At 46.3% G+C, this 26,504-nt stretch overlaps 1 protein-coding gene and 1 long non-coding RNA gene across 6 annotated transcripts in view; one reads left to right on the top strand and one right to left on the bottom strand.

Moving 5' to 3' along the window:
* The window catches only part of COL16A1 (collagen type XVI alpha 1 chain), a 130,459-nt gene that overhangs the window by 44,107 nt on the left and 59,848 nt on the right, over positions 1 to 26,504 (bottom strand). For 3 of the 5 annotated variants that reach the window (XM_081921167.1, XM_081921168.1, XM_081921170.1), the window contains exons 17-42: positions 25,235 to 25,279; positions 25,047 to 25,142; positions 20,847 to 20,885; positions 20,659 to 20,703; positions 18,581 to 18,616; positions 17,837 to 17,950; positions 17,575 to 17,610; positions 16,027 to 16,062; positions 14,926 to 15,024; positions 14,400 to 14,444; positions 14,001 to 14,036; positions 13,346 to 13,399; positions 13,076 to 13,198; positions 12,637 to 12,672; positions 9,500 to 9,607; positions 8,142 to 8,264; positions 6,299 to 6,352; positions 5,874 to 5,915; positions 5,717 to 5,752; positions 4,597 to 4,650; positions 4,066 to 4,134; positions 3,921 to 3,974; positions 1,556 to 1,582; positions 855 to 920; positions 620 to 673; positions 441 to 494 (exon numbers count right to left, since the gene is read on the bottom strand). In XM_081921167.1, the coding sequence (XP_081777293.1) occupies positions 441 to 494; positions 620 to 673; positions 855 to 920; positions 1,556 to 1,582; positions 3,921 to 3,974; positions 4,066 to 4,134; positions 4,597 to 4,650; positions 5,717 to 5,752; positions 5,874 to 5,915; positions 6,299 to 6,352; positions 8,142 to 8,264; positions 9,500 to 9,607; positions 12,637 to 12,672; positions 13,076 to 13,198; positions 13,346 to 13,399; positions 14,001 to 14,036; positions 14,400 to 14,444; positions 14,926 to 15,024; positions 16,027 to 16,062; positions 17,575 to 17,610; positions 17,837 to 17,950; positions 18,581 to 18,616; positions 20,659 to 20,703; positions 20,847 to 20,885; positions 25,047 to 25,142; positions 25,235 to 25,279 (1,581 nt within the window). The remainder of the gene's footprint in view (positions 1 to 440; positions 495 to 619; positions 674 to 854; positions 921 to 1,555; positions 1,583 to 3,920; positions 3,975 to 4,065; positions 4,135 to 4,596; positions 4,651 to 5,716; positions 5,753 to 5,873; positions 5,916 to 6,298; positions 6,353 to 8,141; positions 8,265 to 9,499; positions 9,608 to 12,636; positions 12,673 to 13,075; positions 13,199 to 13,345; positions 13,400 to 14,000; positions 14,037 to 14,399; positions 14,445 to 14,925; positions 15,025 to 16,026; positions 16,063 to 17,574; positions 17,611 to 17,836; positions 17,951 to 18,580; positions 18,617 to 20,658; positions 20,704 to 20,846; positions 20,886 to 25,046; positions 25,143 to 25,234; positions 25,280 to 26,504) is intronic. The other 2 variants (XM_081921169.1, XM_081921171.1) reach the window with 1 other exon arrangement.
* Positions 808 to 2,822, top strand: LOC309375477. Its single transcript, XR_014170928.1, has 3 exons — positions 808 to 934; positions 2,026 to 2,082; positions 2,779 to 2,822. It is a non-coding gene; the product is annotated as an uncharacterized lncRNA (long non-coding RNA).

Raw genomic sequence — 26,504 nt, 5'->3', positions numbered from 1 at the left:
CCTCCTGCTCTTGATCAACCAACACAGGGATGGCCCAGCAAGAAAAGGGTCATGGCATTGGGACTCTTGCTGGACTTCTCCACCTTCCCAAAGCTTTTTAGCTTTCCGTGTCATTTCCATGAGGGTGCGATGAGAACTGCCGAGGGCAGTACACTGGCTCACAGCCACAACACAACTCATTTGCTTAGCACAGCACACAGCACCAGGACTGGGTCCCCATCTAAGCAGAGCTGCTGCTCTTCCTGTGCACTGCACAACCAAGGAAGTCAGGGGGAGTGGGAGTGAATTTTGGGCTTGGAAGCCCTGTCTCTTCCAGCTTAACTGAGTGCACTAATGCTGTGCACTCCCCACCACCACAAAGAATACAGGAGCTGGCACTGACAATGCATACCTGTTCTTGTCTGCAAGATGCTGGGGTATTTGGCTCTCCTACCACTTACCTGCCTCCCAGGAGCTCCTGGAGGGCCTGGAGGGCCTGGAACACCTGGTGGTCCCTGTGAACACCACAAAGAAAGAGAGAGGAAGATGTTAAGAGAGCAACGGGGCGGGCGATGGGGAGAAAGGAGCCAAGGTTGCTACGCACAGAGGAGCAAGCATGCACATACACACACCCACACACCTGAGGGCCCGGCTGAGGCTGCCAGGAAGTCCCGATCCACAGTCCTGGGGCACCCTGCGGGTCCAAAAGGGGAGAGCGTTTAGCAAAGGCCAAGCAGGACATGGGCGTTCCAGCCTCCGGAGCAGCAAAGGCGTTGAGCGGAGAATGGGGGAGCACAGGTGGCTTGAACCATCATCCAGCCTGGCAGCGAATCCCCAAGGCCTTGGGGGCAGCAGGAGCATGTAGCGACGCTTACCGGAAGACCAATGTTGCTTGAGTCCACGCGAGGGCCGGGCTGGCAGCTGCACTCACCAGAATCTCCCTGAGAAGATAAAGGTGAGGAGGGTAAGGAGGGAGAGACACTTGGGGACCAAAGAGTGGGAGCACAGGGATCCTTTCCTACTGGAGAAGGCTACTGTGCTAATGGAATTTGTAGAGTCGAAAGGGACCACAAGTGTCATCTAGTCCAACCCCCTGGGATATTTTGCCCAATGTAGGGCTCAAACCCACAACCCTGCAAGTAAGAATCCCATGCTCTACTGGCTGCGCTATCCCAGCTCGTGTATGGCTTGTGGACTTTCCAGAGGCATCTGCTTGGCCACTGTGGAAGAAGAATAGATAAGCCTTTGGTTTCAACCAGCAGGACTCCTCTTATGTTCTTAGGGGCTCTGGAATGGGACACTTAATCAAGAGTCATGGGTTGTTATCCCCAGAGTAACACTTCTGGTCCATATGAACAAGGAGTGGCAGAATGGCTCCTCCTTATATTACTCAAAGGTGCAACGTGCTTCTCCCAGCCAGTGCATTGCATCCCCAGAAAGATAAGAACTGGGAGAATTGTGTGCAGCACATGACAAAACAGCAGGTGTTTGTTGTATAAGATGCCGACAGTGTGGAAAGACACCAAAAGGAACTTAAGAGTTGCAAAATTTGGGATGGAGAAGGACGCTGACCCACCTTCTCTCCTCTGGCTCCCTTTTCACCCTAGAGAAAAAGAAAGGAAGAGAAAGAAGAGTCAGATATTTGGAGAAGTGTGCTGCTGGCAACAGCACACATGCACAGACATGTGCAGAGTGATTACATGGTCCCATTTGCTTCTCAGATGTGCAAAGAAGCACACCTGCAAGCTCCTTTGATCAGCTCTCTTTGGCCTGCTTCTTTCACTCCACTCATGCCTTCTGACGTCCCACTGTCTGGAACCTCTGAGCTCTGAGCTAACTAATCCCTTGCCCACCTTCAAAAAACTCCTCTGTTGCTCAGAAATCATGTGGACTTACCTTACATTACAAGAGGGATGTAAACAGTGGCCCCTGGGCCAGAACTAGCTCCTCAAGCCTTTTCAACTGGCCTGCCAGCTACCTACCTGTTTTGTGTGGCAGTGGCTTCAAGTAAAAACAAACAAGCAAATTCCTCTGTGTTCCCTACAGCTCTTCCTAGGAATCTTCTGAAGCACTTGGTGATCATTGCCATGACCATCTGAAATGGTAAGAGATGCTGGCTCCATCAGGATCCACCTCCTCAAGATGCCTGGAGTGCCAGTTCCTAAAGGCTTTCCTCACCTGGGGTACCTTGAAGTAGCAGTTCCCAAAGTCTTTCCTTGCATCTCACCTTTCCCACTAAGAAAAGTGAGGGAAGCCAGTTCCACCAGGACCTACTACCTTAAGGTGCCTGGCATGCCTTGAAGCTGTGACTCCCAAAGGAGCAATTCTCCTCTCTCTTTTTTTGCTGCTTAGCATTTTCCAATCAGCTTGAGGGGCAGAGAGAGAATCACCGGGAAGGGAGGTTTAAACCTCCCCTGCCAACAGTCTGCCCCATCAGTGCCCAGCATGATTGGGAAACAGCTTTGCAGTGGTGAAGAGGGGGCTATAGGTGGGTGTACACGTGCATTTCAATGGTGCCAGGCTTTGAGACTGGAAGTATCTCAGGTCCAAACTCTGCTGGGGAATCTTTCTCAGGCAGTGGTGTAGGAGTGGAGAAGGAATATGGGAAGCTGCCTTATACAAAGTCAGAAGGCCATTTTGCTCAGTACCATCTGTACTGACTGGTAGTGGCTCTCTGGGGTTTCAGGCAAGGAGTCTCTCCCAGCCGCACCTGGATATGCCATGGGGAATTGAAATTTGGACATTCTTCATGCAAGGCAGATGCTCTACCACTGAACTATATACTCACCCCCCCTCCAGCATCTGTGGCACGACCCACCCTTACCTTCCACCCGACATGATAAACAAGCTGAGTGACATGCTGAATTCAATCGGAATGACTTGAGAACACCAAGGACCACGGAACAGATCTTTGAGGGCTGCACACAGTGGCTCCTATTGAATAATTGAAGGTCTTCCCTCAAAAGAGGAGCACATAATTAATAACCCCCTTTATCTCTCTTGCTAACATTGGGAGTTATTAAAGAAGAGTACGCACCCCAAATCCAATTTATTTTTCAGCACCATATGTTGGCCTTTGAGGCACCGCTCGTCGTTAGAACAGCGCTGAGCATTTGCACTGCAGATTTCAAAACCGCCACGGTGTGAACAATCATCTCTGCTTTGCAAACGAGAAAGCATGTTCTGTGCTGCATGCCTCGCTCTTTGACCCTCAGCCGCTTCAGTCATCCTTAGTCAGTCTTATTTTGGGGTGGAAATGAAGTGTTTACACGAAACATCCACACATTAGTCATGCCAAAGCTGGATCCAAAGCTCCAAAATTCAGGCTTTCAACACTTTCGTTTCAGAGCCTGCTTCAAAAGAGAGTGGGGTCAGGCAAGTGCTGTGGCCTTGAGGCGGGCAAAGGGCCAGCAGGACTCAGGGGCATCACTCTGGTAATTTTTCACAGAGCATCCAAGAAGGTGAGAAGCAGCATGAGCGAATTTTCAGTTGCTCAAGCCCCTCTTCAATATTAAAGAGGGCACTGTGGGCTCACCCACACATTTCTGCTTGTCCCAATGCTTTTCCATGGGAAAACCTGCTGTTTACTACTGAATCAGAGCAAATGTCAATCAGTTTTTGCTGTGGATAGTTACAATTCAGCAGCAGACATAGGCTTTTCCTGGGGAAAGTGGTGAGACAAATGAAAAACTGCTCAGACCTGTCCCTAGAAACATGGAACAAATGGAAAACCTAGCAGCCATGGCAGGATGCATCTGACAGGCCTATCAAGTTCCTTTTGTTTTAAGGCTTTCAAGGCCAGTGCAGGTGGGATTGTCAGCAGTGGGATTGTCAGAACTGAGTGGTTCATGGGTAATTAAGAACCTGGTGCAGCCAGATGATTAGACAGGATCATTTTAGTTTTCAGATAAGTCTTCCTTCAAAGCACACAGCTTGCCCACCTTTGAACCATCGGATCCAGGAACTCCCGGGAGACCCTGCTGGCCTTCTAGGCCCTGGAGGAAAATATCAGGACAACAAGAGTCAGAAAGCACAAAGCGCCGGTTGGTTGTAAGATTTCCGGAGCTACAAAGCAATGGCACTTACTGGTGGGCCAGTAACACTGGCACCTGGAGGTCCAGTGGGTCCTATGGCACCTTTAAGTCCTGGGGAGCCCTATAGGGAAAAGAGCAATATTACATCCAAGCTGACAACATTCTGATGTTAATGGCGGAAGAGGTGTCATTTGCTTTAAAACATGGTTAAGGCCCAACACAATCTATGCTGGAGTTTTCTAATATCTTGCACAGATATTGTGGGATATAAAGTATACTTTGCTAACGCAGTGTCTTCCACGCTCCTATATTAATGCAATGGATAGTTGCTGCAGGGTGCAAACCAGTAATTCCATCCTCAGCGAAATGGCGCTGTGAACAGCACAGAATTAAAGCAGTTTTCTACTGAGGTTCACCTTGGAATAGGAGTACATGTCACTGCACTGATATTTTATCTGTTTCATCATTCATTCGATGCAACAGCTCACTGGTAATGAATAAGAAATTAAAGATGGACCCACCACAGCCATGAAGGCTATTAGATTCCCACTGCAAATTATACAACCCAGATGCCAATGCTCACCTTTTCCCCCTTTCCCCCAACATTTCCTGGTGGCCCTCGAGGTCCCGGAGGTCCCTGTGGCACAGAAAAAAGAGAATCACAACACAAGTGAAAGAGCGAGGAAGAACAAAGCTGGATTCTGGAAACATGAAGACATCTCAATAGCAAAACATTTCCTTTTGTTGGGCTTTTGCCACATACCTTTTCCCAACCTAGTTCCCCCTCCCCCAATGCTTTGGACTAGCCAGCTGATGAGGATTATGGCTCAAAACCTCTGGAGGGCACCAGGTTAGCAAAGGTTGCATTGGGAGTTTGAAAAGCCTTTTGGGGGAAAAATAGAGATGCCATTGGATTTTCTTGCTATCAATTTCAGAAGGTGCTGTACATTCCTAGCTGGAGGAACCACAAAAAAGTTGATGTAGTTTTGGGTCTAGATATGTTCTGTTTGCCATCCTTTGGGGCATTATCCACTTGCCATGGTGAAGGAAGTCTACACATTCAGGCATGGGCATAGCCAGGATTTTTTGGGGGGCATCATCTCTGTCTAGCTCTGTCTAGCAGATTCAGAATGAAATTTCTCAACAAGAGTTGCTTCAATTACTTTCTTTTGACCCTAAACGCTCAGAAAAATCATCCTCCAAGTGACCATAGTGAGCCTTTCAATTTCAAACATTCTGATTATTGCTACTTCTAGTGAAGTATTTTTACTTATTACTTATTCAGGGCAGAGTCGATTATACCTGCAACTAAAACGACAAGGCAAATTTGGAGGTCTCTGGATAGGGGAATCATACAAGGATTATTGAGAAAAGGAAAATGAGCTTTGATAAAACTCTGCCCCAGACCCTAATTCATTCCCCTTGTCTGGAATATCGAAGAGCCTTCTGCAAATGAGTGGTAATTTCCATGCTAGGTCATAACCCCTTGCAAAGCAGTTAACTCCACATTGCTCCTCTCGGGACTTTGCTGCTGGGTCATCAGGGTTGCGTGGATCCTAGGACCTTCCAGGTAAGTACCAATTTCTATGCTAGAGGATCCCTGAACCAGGCTCTGGTGCTGAGTCATTGTCTAGGCATGACAGGTCTACTGTGGCTGACCTGCCTTAACATGGCTGAACAAGGCAAGGCGAGATTCTACTTACAGGATTGCCAGGTGAGCCTTTCTGTCCAATTTCCCCCTGAGAAAGAACAGAGAAGTAGGTGGGTTTTGTTTTAATCCCAACACACGGTTGCAGAAACTATTCACACACACACACACACACACACACACACACACACACACACACTGGCCATACTCACTTCTGGACCTTGGATTCCTATCCCTGGAGGACCTGGCTCCCCCTGGAAAGATGCAACAGACAGATTAGTGGAAACATGACATCACCAAACCACCCAATGAATGAAGCACACCTGAGTCATAGCTATTTAAACACCCTTGGCTCAGTGATTCCCCTTATCTCCCTCTCTGGGATTTTATGCTCCCTCCTCCTGCATCTCTGCACCACAGCCTTAATCCTCTTTGTTCACTACCCCAACTGGGTGGTTGTGGAGCACCTTCTGTGGCTGGTTAGCAATGGCAACTCACTCTTCCTCTTATCTCTTGGGCCTGGCTGTCAAAATAGGTAGCCAGGCCAAGGTTTAAGCAGTGCCTGGGAGAAAACGGCCCCATCTGTCCATGCAAACAACGTACATTTAAAGCCCTGTCCAGTTATGCCCTTGCTCACCTGCAGTCCTTTCAAGCCAGGAGGTCCCTGAACTCCTGGAAGTCCTGGTTTTCCCTGGTGGTGAGAGGAGGGAAGACGCAGTAGAATTAGCCTGAATAATTTAGAGCCCCCCAGACATCACTCATGCTGGTTGCAACACATCTGATCCATATTCTGTTGCCTTAGAGGAACGTATTGTCTACCTTCTATGAGTTCACAGCAGGTTTTCAGTTGCTGTATAGTTCTGAGCTAGAAAGCTAGGGGGAAAGCTAGCTGTTTATCTGAGGAAGCTAAAACAGTCAGCGTTTGCTCTAAATTGACATTCGATTTCAAATGAGTAGTTCTGGAAAATTTAATGGGTGCAATTAATCATTTTTAGACCTTTCAGTGCTGCAGATTTTTTTTTTAAAAAAAGTATACTGGTCTATCAGAAAGTTATTAGCTTTGTGAAACAAACTTTTTAAAATAACTTCTTAAAAAGTACTCCAAAAAGGATATTTGTAAAGCAAAGAAATATGAGGCTCTTATTCCAGCCTCATCCTGTGAAAGGATATTTTTGCTGTCATGAACAACCAAAAGATAACATCATTCTGCATCTTGATCACTCTAAGTTTGCATCAAGAAGAACAGAATTATGCAACCTTCATAAATCACGAACCACCATAAATCACAAACATTTGCATAATTTCCCTAGTGTGCATAATTTCATCTGCTTCAGCTAGTTGCAGGAAGGGATAATGCCATGCTCAGTGCAGGACCATTTCAACCCTACTCTTCTGAACACTGGAATAGACATTGCCTACACCCTTTCAAGCCTCTCTTCATCACCATGAGGGATAGAAACTTGATTCTTTTTTAAATGAGATTTTCAAGATGCTGAATTCAGAGACCCTGTTGCAAATTCTCTGCCTTTCCTGTGCTTTTATGAAATTGTGGGGTGTGATTAGAATATGTTTCTCAAATCTCTTGAGACTCCCAGTACGAACAATGGTATTCATATTGTTTCAAATTATGTTTGAAGATCAGTATCTGTGAAAACAGAGCCATACTGCCGTCATCATCGGTTATCTCACAAACGATATTATATTCACAAACTTAATAGGGTTAGAGCATGACTTGCTTTTAAAATAACAAAGATGTCTTCCTTTGTCTTACCAAGGAATGCTAGTGTTTAAAATTATAATTATTTGACATGCTCATACTGAACAGAAACGGTCACCTGTACTGAGGGAAGATCTTTTATTGAGATCCTTTGTGAAGGTGTTGTGAAATGCAAATCGAGCCAGTTAATTAAAGGAATAAAAATGAGGCAGTTAACACTGGGTCATCCAATAAAAGTGACTGGCAGCAGGTTCTAGACGGATGAAAGGAATTAGTTCTTCACACAAGACGTAATTAACTTATAAAAGTTGTTATTGCAAGTTGTGCTATCTTAAAGGATTAGACATATTTGTGGAAGATCTATCAAAAGTCAACAGCTATCGTAGTTGCATGGAATTTCCAAAAACCTATTATTAATGGGTGATATAAGAATGCTGTAAATAAACAAATAAATGTACAGAGTACCTGTGTACCAGATGCTAACTTGGAAGCAGGGCAAAGGCCTTCCACCTTCATGTCTGCTTGTGATACCCACAGGTATCTAAACTGGCTAAAAGGTCATGCAACAGTTGTCCAATCTATTATACGAACACAAATGTATCTGGTTCTAGGGATGCAGCCTGAATTGTTCAGTTTTGTTCACATAAATAACTCAAAGTAATGGTAGTTAATGACTGTACCAATCTTAAAACAGACTATCAGACTAAATTCTGAATTTGGCATTCTCAGCACCACTATTTTGATCAGTCAGAAAACTACTTACAGGTTTGCCTGGCTGTCCCACACCTGGAAGTCCACGGTCTCCTTTTGAACCTGGTTTTCCTGGGATCCCAACCGCACCAGAGAGGTCTCCATTGAGGGCGGGACAGGAGTCACAAGCATCACCCTGTGGGCCGGGATGGTGAGAGTGGGGAAGAATGCAGAGTGATATGTCAGCAAACAGGAGACCAGGTTAGATGTCCCAGATATCCTACCCCATTATCCCTAATCAAAATTTCCCATCATGTAAACACTTAAGACCAGAGGCTCATGTGGATAGTTTGGCCGTACCAAGGAGGCAAGCTGCAATTGTGTCTGCTGGCTCTTTACATGTGTGCTTATGGGCATACGCCCTGCCACATAGGATGGTTTGGATCATGCAAAGGACGTTTGTGTGTGTAGGCTCCTCTTTGCAAACATGAACTTTAAAGCAGGGCAGTCAGGGGCGGGACAGCAAGCAGGATTCTGATCCACCCCACCCCACTGAGAGATATGCTTGAGGACCATTTGTCTAGTGGTCAGGTACACAATAATTGATATGAACCAAGCTGAATTAGGGATGAACTTAAATGGGCTCCAAATTTTGTGGCCCTTTTTGCTTGTTGTGAACTTGGAAGAACCTCTTTCTCTGCATCAAAAAATAAAGGATAAAAAGAATCAGAGAGGTGTGCAAACAAAATTTGGCATCAGAGGAGCAGCTCATTCTTAGCAATGGCAATGGGCATTTTCCTTTCTCTCCCTTTTCAAAAGTCTCTACCAACAACAGCAGCAACACACCAGTTCCTCTTTCAGTGGCCCAGCCACCAATTTGTATCCACCTCCCATTGCCTTAGATGTAGCATTTCTCCAGAGCATTGGTGAGAGTGGGGGTGGGGGGTGGGGAGATAATGGTGATAACAACCATTATTTTTACTGTTCTCCCACTCACTCAGTGCCTTGTTTGCAGATGGCAATTTTACTACTGCAAGTGCAGTAAAATACTACTACTGGTTGACAGGGCAATACAGTGGAACCTTGGTTCTCGAATGGCTTACCTGATGAACAAATTGGCTCCCGAACGCCAAAAACTCAAAAGTAAGTGTTTGAACATTTTTCGGAAGCCGAACGTCCAATGCAGCTGTTGGCCATTGTTTCCGGGGCGTCTGCACCAATCAGAAGCCATGCCTTGGTTTTTGAATGTTTCAGGAGTTGAACGGACTCCCAGAATGGATTAAGTTTGAGAATCAAGGTTCCACTGTACAGGTGAGAAAGCTCACCCTGGGGTGAGTTTGGTTATTTGCACAGGTGCACACACCCTGTTCCAAAAACATTTGGTCCCTCCTGGCAGCATGGTGGTTGTACCCCAACAAGGGGCTTACTCACCTTTTCACCTTTAGCTCCTGATGGACCTCTGACTCCAGGTTCACCAGAAAGACCAGGCAAACCTGCTGTGCCTGGTATGCCAGGATCGCCTGGGCTTCCTGAAGCACCCTAGACAGGATAGATTTTTATACACACTTGTTCTTATTTATTTTTACAGCATATCAAAAAGAAAAAAAATGACAAACTAGACCTCTCACCCTCCCTGTTTTTTTTACCCAACCTCAAGGCATAGTTGAGATCCAAATAATAGTAAAGGTTATATACTAAAGTGGAGAGAGTCTGAAAGATGCTGATTTCAATACAGAGCTCATCCACACTGTGCCATGCTTTTTAGGCACAGGTCAGGGATTTCCAGATCTGGGTCTGGGCGGAGATTTTTCTTTTCCCTGCTGCATGTTAGAACAAATGGCAATCTGCCGCCAGCACCGTTTGGCCAGAATTGGTGGTATATTCCCAGACCACCAGGTCCCAGCCAATCATCTGGTTGCTGGAATCTTCACTTCCTGAAGTTTCTGAACCATCTTCAAAAGGCAGCCCATTATCTTGGCACAGCATCATAGAAACAAGGGATACAGACTGGAGTGGCTGTTTTCCTAGGCCCACTTGAACCATGTGCTGTAACTCAGGGGCAGCCAAAAGCAGTGGGCAGAAAGGGTTTCTTTTGGGAGGTGGGGAGAGGAATTCTCTAGCTTCTTTGCTAGGACTTCCAAGACTACGCCAAAATCTGCCTTGTTTATGCAGTAGAAATCACACAAAACAATGGTTCCATTGATAGTTTATGAAGTAAAAATCTGCTGCAGTTTGTGAGTACCCTTGTATTTGTGGCACAACACTATAAGAGCCAGTGGGATGTAGTGGCTCATGGGACAGACGAGAACTGTGGGGCAGACCTAGATTCAAATGTCCATTCAGCATCAAAGTATACCAGGTGCCCGGGTGCAAGTCTCTGCCTCTCAGCCTAACTTACTTCGAAGGGCTGTTGTGCGGATAATATTGAGTCAGTCATTGTCTCTCAACTTAACCTACTACACAGGATTGTTGTGAGGATAATACTGAGGGCAAGGTGAGAGATACTGTATCTTTTGCTCTATAAGACTCACCAGACCATAAGACGCACCTAGTTTTTGGAGGAAGTAAACAAGAAAAGAAGTATTCTGAATCCCAGAAGCCAGAACAGCAAGAGGGATCGCTGCGCAGCAAAAGCAGCGATCCCTCTTGCTGTTCTGGCTTCTGGGATAGCTGCGCAGCATGCATTTGCTCCATAAGACACACATGCATTTCCCCTTACTTTTTAGGAAGGGGAAAGTGTTGTCTTATAGAGTGAAATATACGGTAATTGGAGGAAAGGCAGGATATAAATATAACAATAATCTGCTACTGTTTTGTGCCATAGTTCAGTGGTAGTGCACCTGTTCTGCCCACAAAAGCACTCAGGTTCTGTCCCCAGTGGCATCCCCAAGTAGGGCTGGGAATGTCCCCTGCCTGAAACCCTGGAGAGCTGCTTCTAGTCAGTGTTGACAGTGCTGAGCTAGATAGGCCAATGATCTGACTCAGTATAAGGCAGCTTCCTATGTTCCTGTGTTGAAGTAGCCTGTAGAGATAGGACTGGGCTTTTGTGAGCAGTGGTTATTAGGAAACATGGAGGCTGTGGTTCTCTGCTGGTGGTTGTAAGGCATCACAAATACGTAGCACCCAAATAGGGTCTCTTAATTTCATTTTTAACCTTCCTAACACCTGCTGGAACTGACGTTAAAGCATTAAGAATTCAAATACAAGGTTGCCAGGCAACTTAAAGGCTGCATGGTGTCAGCACCCCTAAATGTGGTTGCTAGGGAAAGGGGTGTGCACCTCCCTCTAGTGGCTGTGGGTAGGCAACACACTGTGACACACAGTGATGCTTACCGGTGGTTACAACACTACAGCCTAGGGTAGACTGTACCTTCAAGAGTCAGGTAAAATCGATTTCAAAAGGTGCTGCTTCTCCTGGCCTTGCCTGGCAACCTTCACTTGATGAAATTACCTCTTCTAAACAATTCTTTTAATCACCCCCCCCCCCGAAAAACACAACACCGGCCATACGTTCCTTTGCCTCTTGGCCACTCTACACAGCCGCACTTGGGAAAAGCTGTCTCTCATGCTGTTGAACATACGACCCTGTCCTCCTTTCAAAGCCTTACACCTGTAACCCACACAACTCCCAGGTCAATATAGTCCATGAAGCTGCCTTATACCAAGCCATGCAATTTGTCTATGTAGCCCAGTATTGTCTTCTGTACCTGGGGGAGGGACAGGGGGAAGGAAAGGGGACTGAATCCAGTCAACAGAACGGATCCTTACCTTTCCCACCCCCCACCCCCTGCAGGCCATGCCTGACAAATAGGTGGGGCCACCCACCTGTCTATCATCCGATGACACAATGACATCAGGCAAGCTGTTTTTGCATAGCACTGTCTACAAGAGTTCTGACAATCATCTGATCATTGGAGTTCCCAAAGCACTGTGCATGGGGCTTTTAGCCCCACATTGGTTGTCAGGTGTAGGACGGGTGAGCATGGCTTGATCAAAACAACATTGTGGGCCAAATGGAGAGACCGAGTGGTCCTATTTAGGCCCATAGTCTGAAGATTCCTCACCACTGCTCTACGTTGACTGGGAAATGGCTCTACAAGTACTGAGGCGGGGGTATTTCTAGCCCCAGTACCCAAAGCCTTATTACGTGTAGAAGCAAGGAACTGTACTGCTATGGGCCCCTTTGGGAACTGGCCCGATTGGCACAGAAGGGATTCATTTGCACTGATGAGATTTTTAGCAGTTTTACACCCATGTTGGACTGCGGGTGTTGACATTCCTCCTATTGCACCACATGCATATTTGATTTTCATGTTTCCTTCTGGTCTTTTGCAATTTCTTATAGATCACTGTACTTTGTTTGTAGCTTGCTTTTCCAATTATACAGTGTAAATATAATGAGAATATATTTGCTCCCTAGAGATGCATTTCCTGTGCCTCTGGTTTTGTCTCGAAGGGTGTGAAAATGCCAGACCTCCTCACCCCTTTCCCAAGCCAGCTCTGGCCACCAACCCCCTTGGGTTATGTAATCTCACAAAGAAGCACTCCAGCCGGCGGACGTCTCTTACCTTCTGACCTTTCATTCCAGATTCCCCGGGTTTTCCCTGAAAAAGTACAGCAAGCAATATAAGAGAAAAAGCTTTTCTGCTTAAGCTTCACTGGCCCCTTGGATCCTGCCACAAAGATCCTTCCAACAAATCAAGTCTGCCAGGCAGCCTAATAAGAGAAGCCCACTAGAAATTAGTTCCCAATTCTCAGCCCTGTTTATCTTCTACACTGAGCTTCTGCACCAGTTTGTCGGATTTAAGAGGAACGTACTATGCCATAGACTCACAATACCTTTCTACCTGCCCCAGGAATCACAGAATTGTAGAGCTGGAAAGGTCATCTAGTCCAACCCCCTGCAATGCAACTTTTTCTTTCACCTATGGGAACCACCTTCCCTCTAGCTCTATTGCCCCACCCCTTGCTCCTCTCCAAAGGAGGTCCATGCCAAGGGTCACTTACTGGTTTTCCAGGAAGTCCAGCACCAGGAAGCCCTGGCTCACCCTTCTCTCCTGGAGGCCCTGGAATGGAAACCATGGTCTCCCGACCTTCCAGAGAGGCAGGGCACTCGGTACAAGGTTCTCCCTACGGGGGAGAGAAAATGAATTGTGATACAAAACAGAGGAAGATGAATAAGAGAGGAGAGGGCCACAGATTGTGAGCAAGACGAAAGGCTCACTTATCTGAACAAGTTACACAACCACTTCCATGCTTTGATACCAATTTGCTCACCTTTTCGCCTTTGACTCCTGAATCTCCAGTGTCCCCTTTGGTCCCTCGGACTCCCTAGAATTACAGGAGGAGCGAGAAACTGCTGAGCTTTGAGTATAAGCACAGAATGAGAGTGAGGGTTGAGGAGAAGGAGGTGGGGTCCTTTCTTAGATTCGGAGAATTCCTTGTGGTAGGGATACATCATGGCATTGCCATTCATTAGAGTTAATTTGGAAGCATCAGAATGTACTGAAGAGCAGTACGCCGCTTCTCTTCAAGCATGAACTGAAGCTTTTGAGCTTGATGCAATAAAAATCTTGAGGTCTAGCAGCTATGCTAGGGGACAATTCACCAGACTGTCTAGCAAACAAAGTAAAAGACAAAGAAAAAGAAAATAGCACAAAGTTTCGTATTTCATATTAAAGAACAGGATGTTTGGTACCCTGGTTTACTGTTATTTCATCCTGCAGATCTGCAACTCTGTATTACTGTTTTTGTGTTTGTTACTTACCTGTTTTTCCCCCCTGAGTGACAGTGACTTATTAACTCCCCCAAATCCCTTTATTATCTGACTTTGTTCTTGTTTTCATATCTTCCAATTCTGTTCAGATCACAAAAGCCAGCTCCCAGAGGGCAACCAATGCACTCTAAACTTGAAGAACTTTCTTATACTCACAGCTTTGCCTGCAGGTCCTACAGCTCCAGTATCTCCCTAGGTACAAAGAGAAACAGAAGACAGAAAATGGCTGCAATGATGCTCAAATGATCTACCATCTTGAAACAAGAAAACTGCTGCTCAGATGAATCTGACATAAGGGGAATCTTCTTGTTTCACCTCTTGTTTGTTTGTTTGTTTTTACAAACTGTATGTGGCCTGGAAACACACACACACACACAGAGAGAGAGAGAGAGAGAGAGAGAGTAGAAGGCACCATGCATCTTTGCAGAGGTATTATTACCCTATGATAAAAATCACTGGATTCATCCTCAAGTTCTGGCTAATTACACTTGCAGTGGAACAGGGATAAAGCAAGGTATTCCGGAACCAGACTGTCTCGTGAAAATTTGCTCTTACCTTTTCTCCTTTGAGTCCAGACAGCCCTGGAAGGCCATCTTTGCCCTGAAAGCAAATAAAAGAAAAGTAAGAATAATCATTTCAGTGAAGGAGTTGGCAGAACCAGGAAAAGTTCTGGATGTGGTTTTAACCGGGATAGTACCTTAAGATCAGACCTGTTCTAATTTGGAACATTCTATTCACACAACCAATCCAAACAGCTTCGAAACAAGCTTTGAAACTGCCACGACATCCCATCAAACCCTGAGGACTGTAGTTCAGTGATATGATCAAGAATGCTTCTCAGAACTAGAGTTCCGCAGGCTGAAGCGAAGAGGATTAAATGGGTTTGTACTGTGTAGACTTGCCTGTTCACAGAAACTGCAATGGGGATTGCATGTGCTTTTCTATGATCATGAGGACTAGAAACCCTTGTGTTATTTCACATTCTCACTTCAGCACTGCTACTCATTCCACCCTTGTTCTTCCCATAAATCCTTGCAGTGCCCTACACTAAAGGCAAGAGGCACGATGGCCCTATACTTACGGGAAGGCCAGGCAGGCCAATCCCTGGTGGTCCTGGTTCTCCTTTGGGTGCTTTCTGAAGATGCTGGGCTACAGGGCTGCATGACTGACACTGATCTCCCTTAAAGAAGAAGAAGCACAATGCTTGGTATTAGCGAGGAATAGCTCATTTCATACCATACCGGTACAATGCAAATGGTGATACAGATTGCAGGATATGGTACAAGCCTGCTCCCCCACCCCAACTGCCTGCACTGTGGGAAGACTGCTGGTTTGGGACAGACATAGATGGGTAGATTTCATTAAGCCTAAAATGCACGGGTCTCCTTGTTTACATGAATTACAAAATTGACTTTGCGGTAAGTATCTTTTGTGGGGGTTGGGGGTATGTGCCTGAAATAATTTGCACAAAGGTATCCAGCAGTCTTGTAAATAACCACATGCCTAGTCACCTGTGGTGAGGAACAACTGGCTAAAGGCAACGAGATGGAGGAGCTGTATAAAACCTATTCCTTTTCATCAGCAAAACTTCATCATCACCTTGTTCAGAATGCAAAATTTACCCAACTCAAAACGCTCACTGTTTTTGGTTTGTCTGTTTTTTTTTTAAACAAATGAACAGTATTTCCCTAAGGAGTTCTGCAGTTTGCAAGCTAAAATGAGAATCTGCAGGCATGCAAAAGATGCTGTTAGTTGAAGATTGCTTTCAGTCTAAGCCCTTGCCACTAATCACAACTAAAGCAGAGATGTGTGCAAGCACTCCCCAAAGGCTACAGAGAACTTTGGACAAGCCCAGGATTAAAAGGAGAAGGCCTGCCTAGGAATTCCATTCACATTCACTCGAATGCATCTCATGATCAAGGACTGTGCTTTATCAGAATCCACAATCACATAATCTCAATTCAATTGAACACCAAGTAGAATCCCTGTGCAAATTTTCCTTGTACATCATGGGGAAGGTTGGGGACTAAGTGATGCAGGCGGTGGGAGAGAGCACACATGAGGACATTTGTGGTGGGGCTTATGTGCAGAACTCCCCCCCCCCAACTACAGAGTGTGACCCCTATTGAACCAAAGCAAAAATAGGGGCTAGAGATCATATAAAAAGGAAGTGGCCACCTACCTTCTCCCCTTTAATTCCATTGATCCCAGGGTCCCCCTGAAGAATGATATAAAGAAAAGGGAGAAGAAAAAATCAGAAGGGCATGGAAACATCCATGCCACCAACAACTGGGTGAGGCAGCTGAGCCTGGGTGGTGTTGGTGGTGCTGAGAGGGTATCAGCAAGAGACGCACCTGCTGTACCCCATCAATGGTTGCTTCAGTTTAGACAAACCAGGAACATGTTACAGAATCACAGAATTGTAGAGTTGGAAGGGTCATCTGGTCCAACCCCCTGCAATGCAGGAACCACAGCTAAAGAATCCCTGGCAGATGCCCACCCAACCTCTGTTCAAAAGTGCTCCTGGATCCACACAGCTGACAGTCTCAACAGACCACAATGGGCCACAACAACTGGCCCTCACTTGATTCCTCCACGGAATCGGTGTATCCTGGATCATGTCAACTTCCCATGCACTCATTTGTAGGTCTGCTTTGTGCCATTTCAGCTTTAATTTGAAGAGAGTTATATATATATATATATATATATATATATATATATATATATATATATATATATATAAATGAATGAATATGCATTCTAAGTAAAGGTAAAGGGACCCCTGACCATTAGGTCCAGTCGTGACCAACTCTGGGGTTGCGGCGCTCATCTCACTTTACTGGATGAGGGAGCCGGCGTACAGCTTCCGGGTCGTGTGGCCAGCATGACTAAGCCACTTCTGGTGAACCAGAGCAGCGCACGGAAATGCTGTTTACCTTCCCGCTGGAGCGGTACCTATTTATCTACTTGCACTTTGACATGCTTTCAAACTGCTAGGTTGGCAGGAGCAGGGACCGAGCAACGGGAGCTTACCCTATTGCGGGGATTCAAACCGCCGCCCTTCTGATCGGCAAGTCCTAGGCTCTGTGGTTTAACCCACAGCACCATCTGTGTCCCATATGCATTTTAATAGGTAACAAATTCACCTAGTGTCAGAAATCTGCCACAGTTCTTGAACCAGTGAAGTGAGTCAGTGTCCTTCAACCTTGTGTCTCCAGATGTTGTTGGTCTACAGCCTCCACCACCCCTGGCCATTGGCTAAGCTGTCTGGGAACAATGGCCGTTGCAAGTCAACAGCATCTGCAGACCTAAGGTTGAAGAACACTGACCTGAAGATGCCAGACAGGGCATTCAGGCTGTGTGCCATCATCCAGTTCACTCTGTCTAGAGGAGGGAACTGCAGGGAAAACAGCCACACTTGCCAAGGAAAGATTCATGCCCAAAGGCTGTAGGTGGTAGTCCATCACAACATCTAAGCTTCTGGGTCAAGGGATACCTGTTCTTGTTGGTTACTGGCCATCCTGACAGACATAGGAATCTACCTGTAATTGGATCAAAGCCCTGTACTGGTCTGGCAGTGGCTGTCTGGGGTATGAGGGAGATGGTCTTTTGTGTCACCTGATGCTTTTTAAACCAGAGATGCAAAGGATTCGACCCAAGGCTTTCTACAGGCAAAGCATCTTCCCCTTGCTCTGCTCTTAATCTCACAGAAAGTGAATCCAACACCTACCCTGCTGCCTTTGAGTCCTGGAGGGCCAGGCTTGTCCTGAAAGAGAAAGGCGGGGAGGGGGGAGGAGACCAAAGGAAATGCTTAGAACTCCAGCGTCCAATAACTCAGCAATTGTCCCACCAACCAAACACCTTTGCTTCTTAGAATCATAGAACTGTTGTGTTGGAAGTCCCCTCCCAGGGTCATTTAGTCCAAAGCAGAAATCTCCTTGTCTGTAACACCCTCAAGGGATAAAGCCTTCACCCAGTGACCTGGGACTCACCGATTTGCCCGGTTTCCCTGGAGGTCCAGGCTCCCCTTTGGGCCCCGGTTTCCCAGGGATGCTGACTGCATTGTTCCCATCAGAGATAGTGGGACAGACTTCACATGGGTCCCCCTGTTGAGAGACATTCAAGATGCTGTGAAGAAGATTTGAACTAAAGGAAGACAACACAAAGGCAACAGGGCCAAAGGAAAATGGTCTCCATTGCCTCCTTCCCCAAAACGGAAAGAAAATTATTTAAACAAAAGGCATTAAGATGAATTATTCCTGAAACAAAACATAGATCCTCTTGTTCAGGCAAGTAGTTTTTGGGATGGGGGGGGGGGATGGAATAGAGGGAAGAGCAAATTAGAGGGATATAACTGTGGAACTCCTTCCCCACAATGGTGCCTGTTGCATCTTCACTGCACAGCTTTTGCCATATTCCTGAAGATAAGCCTCTTTACCCTGGCCTTTTACAGCTTAAGCATGTTGCCTTCAGACACCCACCTCTTTTGCTGTTTATTTATCCTCCTCTGGTTGGAAAAGTTTTGCTTTTTTATATGTAATTGTAACTGTTTCAACTGTTGTTATAGCTGTATAGTGTATTGCTATAAACTGACCTGGGACCCTATGGGAAGGGCAGGTTAGGTTCATTATTAGACGTGGTGATAATAGAGCTTGGTGGGGGTAGGATCCTCATGCCCTTCTCTGAAACCAGAGAATGCACAGGCTTTGCCTTGATCCTGCCTTCCTTCTACTCACCTTGTCTCCTTTCAGGCCTGGGACCCCGGGTTTTCCCTGCAGAGAAAGAAGGAAGGTTTCCATTTGTGAGGCAACTCTTTTTTGGACACTGCGTCAAGGTTTTTCTGCACTTAAATGGTATATACATTTTATGAAACAAATAAACAAACTCCTATGAGACCAGGAACTAGCTATAGTTAATGTGTTTGCAGATCAGGAAACCTGCAGCCTAAACTTATTCATGTTTATCTGGAAATCAACCCTAGGAAACTTCAATGGGAATTCCTGCCAAGTCATTGATGGCGTCATGGGCCCCCGGTGAGGGACCTGGCTGGGCATAGGTGGAGAGGAGAGGAGAGGAGTTGCCCATGGATGATCCAAGGAACTGACCCAGTGGGTAGGCACAGATCATACCAGAGTCTCGGAAGCCACTTGGGGAGGAAGATCATGGGGAAGGACCTACTGCAGGGGGAGGGGTTTCCCTACTCCATCTCTGCGTCAGTCACCCCAGAGCACAGCTCATACACAGTATCCATCTCTGAAGTTGTCAGAGGCTGCCCCACCTACTCCACCCACTGCAGAGGAGTTGGTGATGCCTCGTCCATTGCCAAGGTAATAGAGATACCAGCACAAGCATGAACAGATAGTTCTGCTTGCCGCATTAAGTTGTGCTGCCCTGTTCCCATATAATAGGACTATAGGGGGTGTGCTGACTGTCAGATCAACAGGCAAAGGATTGCTATGTTTCAGTTTGCATATTATTTCAGGAAGTGTGAATTATGTACGTTTGCCCTTCAATGCAAACTGAACTGAATTTCTCCCTCATCCCTATAGTCATTGTCACAAAAATGATTTATTTCGCCTTTACAACCCCATTCCACACAGACACTCTGCCTGTCTTTTGAATGCCCCCTCAAAGCCTTCCCACAACCCCTCTGGCTTTGCTGTTTCCCGCCAGTCTTCCCCCACTGGCAGAAACCTCAGCTGTTGAGCAATGTAGACTTTTAACAATCTAAGCAGCCCTTAGGGAGCAAGGGCTGGGCGTGGAACGAGGCATGACTTCATTCCCAACAGCTGCATTGGTACATTCAGTTTATTCTCCCTTTATGTCATTGTTTAAGTGTGACACTAAATGCCAAGTGGAGCGCCACAACAGAATGCTGTAGTACGTTCCTGGCACATGTGCGTTGCTTGAGCCTGCGGCATCGGCATCAAAGGCAGGTGGTTCTGCTCTGATTTGAATCTTCACGTCCAAAACGTATTGGCTTATTGTTGCCTTTTGGACATTTTGCATGCAAGCCTATAAAGCCTGAGCCTTCTCCATGCATGCCAGTGCTTGAATTGACCTGGGGGATAGTTCCACCTCTGGTCTGCTAAGAGCTACTCTGCCTCAGCACATTCCTCCTATCTGCAACAGGGATATAACAGTGAACTACACCATAGGGGTGTTGTGTGCTACTTTCTCAGCTCAACCTTAGCAGCGCAGCGATACAAGCAGTGGATAACATGACAGGGTTAGTTATAAGCTGCTCTCTGCACTTTAGCCAAATCCCCAACCAGCAGTGGGGGCCTAATACCTCTGGACAACACTGCAAGTTTGTTGTAAACCATTCAGAAGCTGAACTCCACCATTCATTATGAAATACACTTAAGGGTTGTCTTGCTTCGCAAAAGCCTCTCCCAGACTGCAGTTTGTGGACAATGGACTGCATTTGCTTTGGAATTTGACTTATTGTAGGGCCATTTGAGAGATTTTTTTCACCCACCTACCACAGTTATCTCGAGCCTGCGTATGCCTCTCTCTTGCGCACAGGTGGTATAGGTTTATATCCAGCTCCATAAGCAAGAGGAGTTACAAATCATTGTCATATACATATCATAAATAAACCCAGCAGCTGCCCAATAAGCAAGGTCCCACCCGGCTTCCCTGGCTGTCAGTCAGTGGTCACATGACCTGGGTGGAGAAAGCCTAGTCAAGAGCACAGAACTATGCAAAGCATGAGGCCCCGCTCCCATGACTGGGGTTCTGGGATCTGCTGAAATTTCGTGGATCCTCCCCATTTTGCTTTGCTGGTTTACTCACTGAAGGAGGAACTTACTGGCTTTCCACTTGAACCGCCTGGCCCTGGAGGTCCTGAGTCCCCCTGGAAATAGAGAACAGAGAATAAGATCCACGTAAGTTGGTTTGGACACAGCAGCCATGGACAGGAGAAAAAAACTAGTTTTCTGGGACATGATAATCACTGGGACTATCCAAAGCTACCGGTGTATGCATGGTTATGCCTACCTTCTCTCCTCTGGGACCTGGTGGGCCACCAGGATCACCCTAGAATGAAAGCAGAACAGTTGATTGTATTCAGAAGCTGAATGATCCACCGAGGTCATTGCTATTCCAAACAGGACCCAGAATATGTGCCACTTCTGCTACTTCTTGACTCTCTCTTTCCAGGCACAGGTGCACGCTTAAAAGCTCTGCATCTAACAATTTGTTCTTGTTTGTTTTTTGCCCTGGGAATTTCCCCATGAAAACCAGCTCTTTAGCACCCAGTCAGAGCAAACGCCAATTCAGGATTTCTGTGAATTGCCCCTTGCTCCAATTGACCTTTAAAGAGTGGGTTTTTGCGGACAGAGCTCTGGGGAAGGGGGAAAAAAGATGCCTGGAAGTGGAGGACAGGCCATGCCTGGGGAGCGTGAAGGAAAGGTAAGTGTGAATAAGGCCAAGATTTGCTCTGCCCATTACATACCCTGTATAACTTTGAACCCATGACTATGGAAAGCATAACAGAGGGGAAGCTGCATTGCAGTCTTCTAAACACTCATGCCCTTTCTTACCGCGTGTACATTTGGCATATTTCTATGTAATTTAACCTGAGTTTGATCTTTCCTTCATTCCTTCTATCTTGGTTATGGAGCTGTTAAATTATGCTGACAGGGTGGGGATGTGTGTACTTGCCCTTTCCCAAGCTGATCGCACTATCCTCCATCCAGGCAAGCAAGCAAGAGGCATTATCAGAGTTCAAGGGAACATTCCAGCCAAAGGGGATATGGAGCAAGGCTGGTGAAGGCGGGTGGGAGGGCAGGGGAAAGAAGCTGTGGCCAGGGAGGTGGGTGTTGCCTGGGGAGAGTCCCAAGGGCCAGGCAGAGAGGCCTGGAGGGTCACATTTTGCCCCTGGACCCGTGGTTCCCCACCCGGTATGGAACCCTAAGTGGATGAGAATATATGAAAGATTGGACTCCCAGGGGTAGAGGCAGCTGGCTGGCACTGGCTGGCACTGGCTGACTGGTTGGGTGGTATCTGGGGGAAGATAAGAATGAATTGCACATACAGTCTTCCTCCAGGGCCCCTATTTCAGATTCCTGAAAAGCAGCTCCTCTTAGCAATTCTTTTCACAAAGCTGTCAGTGCTGTGAGCATTGTTTAGGCTCAACACCCACTGGCTGTTGCTCGATGTTTCTCCTGGCTGCCAGTGGCTGCGCTGGAACAGGACCAAAATTCTATAAATGCCTTTCTTTCTTTTTAAAACACTTTTGAAAAATAACCAAAACAAACACAAAAGACAATGAAAAATACCACCAGAGCGATGCTGTGGTTGGGCCAACAGCTTAACGAGGAACTGTAAGGAATTAAAGGGGTTTGTTTGCACATGACACTGCAGGCGGTGCGAGTTTTAAAAAGAACTCCAAATTCGGCGCCTAATTGTTCAAATTGAAAGCTCACACATATTTTTGTTTGCACAATAAAATATGTAACCTAGATTTGGGTCAATGCATTTGCTCACATTTACTCTTCCTGACCCTCTGCTGTTCCTCGCCATTCCCTTCCCTTGTCTCCTGATGTTACCTGCCCTCTGCTATCAAAAGATAGATGTAAGCTCCCTGGGGCAGAGCCTTTCTTCTTTGCACAGTGCTGTAATTCTCACCCTCTTCATCTGCTGCTTGTCAGAAAGAAAGAGGGATAAAGGGGTAAAGCAGAACATCAGAGCTTCTCTCCTGGATCCCTGTGAAGTCCTGCTCAGCATCACCTGCTTCCCTTCATGTCATCTGACGCTATTGCTTACATGTTTCCTAATTTATCTCCACAACCATAAGGCCTGGAAACAAAATCCTGTGGTTAGTGAGGGGTGCTATAAACAATGGAAGGGGTTTCTTGGTTATGTTTGGAAAAATTAAAAGAAGAACTAAGAAGCAGTAGGCTTGCTGCTTGGGGAAGTGGGGTGAAGAGTTAATAGATGATAGAGAGGAGGAGGAACTATTCAACTCTTGTATTGCCTCAAGGGGGTTTATGTCTGACTTAGAAAAAGAAGAAATGATTATGAGTGATTTGTAGTCCAGGAGGTGGTTAAAGAACACCACGCTACTTCCAATGAGTTCAGATCTCCCGGGTCAGATGAATTAAAACCCTGGTTGCTGAAGGAGTAATTAATCAGATGCTATTACCCTTTAACAATTCTTGGAGAACAGGTGAGGTTCTAGAAGAGACGTGAGATGGGCAAATGTTGTCCCTGTCTTCAAAAAGAGGGGAAAGGAGCAACCAGAAAACTACAGACCAATTTATCTGATATTAGGCAAAATTCTAGAACAGGTTATTAAGTGCTTGCTCTGTGAGCATTTAGAAAAGAAAGTATGGATTGCTAAGAGCTGCCACAAGTATATCAAGAACAAGCCATACCAGGTCAAGCTTACCTCATTTTTTGATAGAGTTATAAGTCAGGTAGATCATGGGAATGCCATGGACATAATAGGTCTTGATTTCAGTAAAGCATTTGACAAGGTCTCTCATAATATGCTTGTGGACAAGATGGTGCAATGTGGGCTGGATGATACTATTATTCGGTGGAAACACAGATGGTTGAGCTATCATGCCCAGCAAATGTTCATTAAGGGTTTTGCATAAAACTGGAAGGAGGTCTTGAATAAAGTGCCACAAGGCTCTGTCCCAAGCCCTGTGAATGATTTCAATAAGGGTGCAGAGGAGATGATGCAAGCCAAGAGGGATAGCTAAATAGAATCAAGATTCAAAATGATCTTGATGAGCTGGAATATTGGGCTAAAACCAGGAAGAGGAAAATTTAACAGAGGCAGATATAAAGTCCTTCATTCAAGCGCAAGGAATCAGAATCACGTGTACAGGATGGGAGAGACTTGTTTTGGCAGTGGTACATATAAAAAGAATGTACACGCAGTGCCTTTCCCCCAGGGGGTACTCAAGGGCACATCTTTTTTTGTTGTTGTTAAAAAGTGTGGCACTTTCTGTAACAACTTTATGGTGAGTACCAGCACCTTTTTGGTGAGTACCAGACCTTTAAAAAAAAAATTAGAAAAAAGCACTGTCTATGCGCCTTAGTTTATTATAGGCTGAACATGAGCCAGCAATGCAATATAGCTGCTGAAAAAGCTAATGCAATCATAGGCTGTTCAAATCATGAGAATGAATAGGTCCACTGTTTGGGCTGCATTTGAAGCTCTGTGTCCAGTTCCATGTGCCACATTTTGAGGACATGGAAAACCTAGAGCATGTCTAGAGGATAATGAAGAGTCTGGAACCAAATTCTATGATGGATGGTTGAAAGAGCTGAGTAGGCATAGGCTGAAGAAGAGGTGGTTAAAGGGGGAGATAGGAGAGTTGCCTCCGAATATCCTAAGGGCAGGATATATTGGACTGCAGGAACTACTTCATTTTTACCTAAAACACTGAGGTCCACCAACCAGTCAGGAGCATTACAGTAAGAGCGTAAGAGACCTGTTGCTGGATCAGGCCAATGGGCCACCTATTCCGGCATCCTGTTTTCACAGGCCAACCAGATGCCCCAGGAGGAAGCCTGACAAGTGACGTAGGTATGGGAAGAATTAATGAACAGGGTACCTCTGAGCACATGTTCAGACCAGGAATCTGTGATCAGTACCACCACCCAGCCTAATTCTACTCAGGCCACTGCCCCCCCCCCAGCAGGCTACAAGGAATTTTAACCACAAGCTGCACTCAAAAAGTAAGGGCCAACTGAGACATTTCATTTCATGGGACAAACTGGGCATGCTGTAGAAGACCCAAGGGCAGAGCACCTTGCTTTCCCCCTAGTTCAAAGCAGATATTTGGGACATGGGTGGGTGTGTGAATTGGGAAATCACACAGTGCCACAGTGCTTGGGGAAGGTGGTGTTAAACTCCCCCCCCCCATTTCCCTGAGGTGAATTATCTTCCACAAATTGTCGCTTGCCTTGCAGGGAAGAACCTACATGTTTCTATTCCACCCACGTGGCAAATAGCAGCTTTGGAAAGAGGGAGGTTTAGATCAGGAAAATGGAATTGGGGACAGCAGGTGTTAAATGCCCCCACCTGCCAGTGCCAATCTGATTTGTCTCCACCCACCAGCAAAAGACCTGCATACCTGGTTTGGCACATCATCACAATTATCTGAGCCATAGTTTTAACAAAGGATTGAAGCCGTGAAGGAGCCAGAAATGGAAGGCAGGCAGAAATGAAAGTCTTACTGGTTTTCCCGGGAGGCCAATTCCAGGTGGACCCGGCCGGCCTGGGGGTCCTGGTTCTCCAGCGAGACCTTCAGGACCCACGAACCCTGGGTCGCCCTAAAAAGACAGGCACAGTTATTACTAGTGACAAGCCCATGAGTAGAATGCTGGCTCCCCCACCCCACCCCCCGAGTGAAGCATAATCGTACCTTCTGGCCTTTGGGTCCCACAACGCAAATCTCCCCAGGCCGGCCCTAGTTAGGAAGAAAAGGCAGGATGCATGAGGGAGGGGCTTCTTTCCACTTAACAGGCCAAATTGTCAGAGTCTTCAGAGCTTGAATTATTATTTAATAAATTTATATACCGCCCTATACCTGTAGGTATGAATGGGGGGCCTCATGGGCTGAGGGTGGGGCTTAGTCAAGGGAGCTGCCGGGGGGGGGTATATTCTGAGGCTTCAGAACTCCCTTTGAGTTTAAGAGCCATGTTCTATTTTAAACAATCTTCCAGGGGCCACATTCAGCAGTGCATAACAGCAAATGAGAATTTTCCCCTTTGTACAGTAGTCTAGTCTCTCTCTCTCTCTCTCTCTCTCTCTCTCTCTCTCTCTCTCTCTCTCTCTCTCTCTCTCTCTCTCTCACACACACACACACACACACACACACCTCTGTCCTCCAGCCAAGCAGGCAGCATTAGCAGAGTTCAAGGGCACAATCTCCCTGATCTATGTACCAGCCTGGATAGCTCAGCTGGTTAGAACATGGTTCTGATAATGTCAAGGTTGCAGGTGTGTATTCCTGCATTGCAGGGGTTTGGACTGACTTTATACTATTGGCCGATCACAGGGGTCAATATTTCAACCCCTATCCTAGGGTGCAGAACCTCAGGTCTAGGGGGCAAATATGGTCCTCTAGGCCTCTCTGTAATTCTTCCGAGCTCACACATCCCCAGCCACACACCCTCGTCCAATGAAACACCCATCACTGGCCATACTTTGCACTCTCCTTGGGTGCTTTTGCCTGTCTAGAATTGCATTAAAATGTGAAGAGGTCTCCCCTACCCTATGGATTCAGCAGGGTTCCTCTCATGTCATGTCCCTCCATGACCCTGGCTCAGTCGAGGAGAGATCAATGAAGAGAAGTACAAGGTGCTGTGTGGTTTCTCTATTCTGAGCAATCATTCTAAAGTCCCTACTCTTCTGATCCAGGAAGCCAGAATGGACAATAATAGTTCAGGGGGAAATGATACAACAGAGTTAACGGGGAAATGTCACCCGAAGTAGTATGAGCATTCATGCTTCGAAACGCATCTCCATGTGGTTAAAATGAGATTTGATGATGGGAGACACAGCAATGATGGGAAATGCAACATTTGTTTTCAACAGCTCAGCTTCCAGTATCATATCTCAGTTTTGCCAGGCAGGAACACATTCATATGAGGAAGCAACAAATGAAGGATTTCAGGGAGATGTCAAATAAA

This window comes from Podarcis melisellensis, assembly GCF_964234715.1.
Source record: "Podarcis melisellensis genome assembly, chromosome: 8".
NCBI classification, from domain to species: domain Eukaryota; kingdom Metazoa; phylum Chordata; class Lepidosauria; order Squamata; family Lacertidae; genus Podarcis; species Podarcis melisellensis.
Note: the sequence above shows the minus strand (reverse complement) of the source record. Positions and strands in the feature narration are given on the sequence as shown.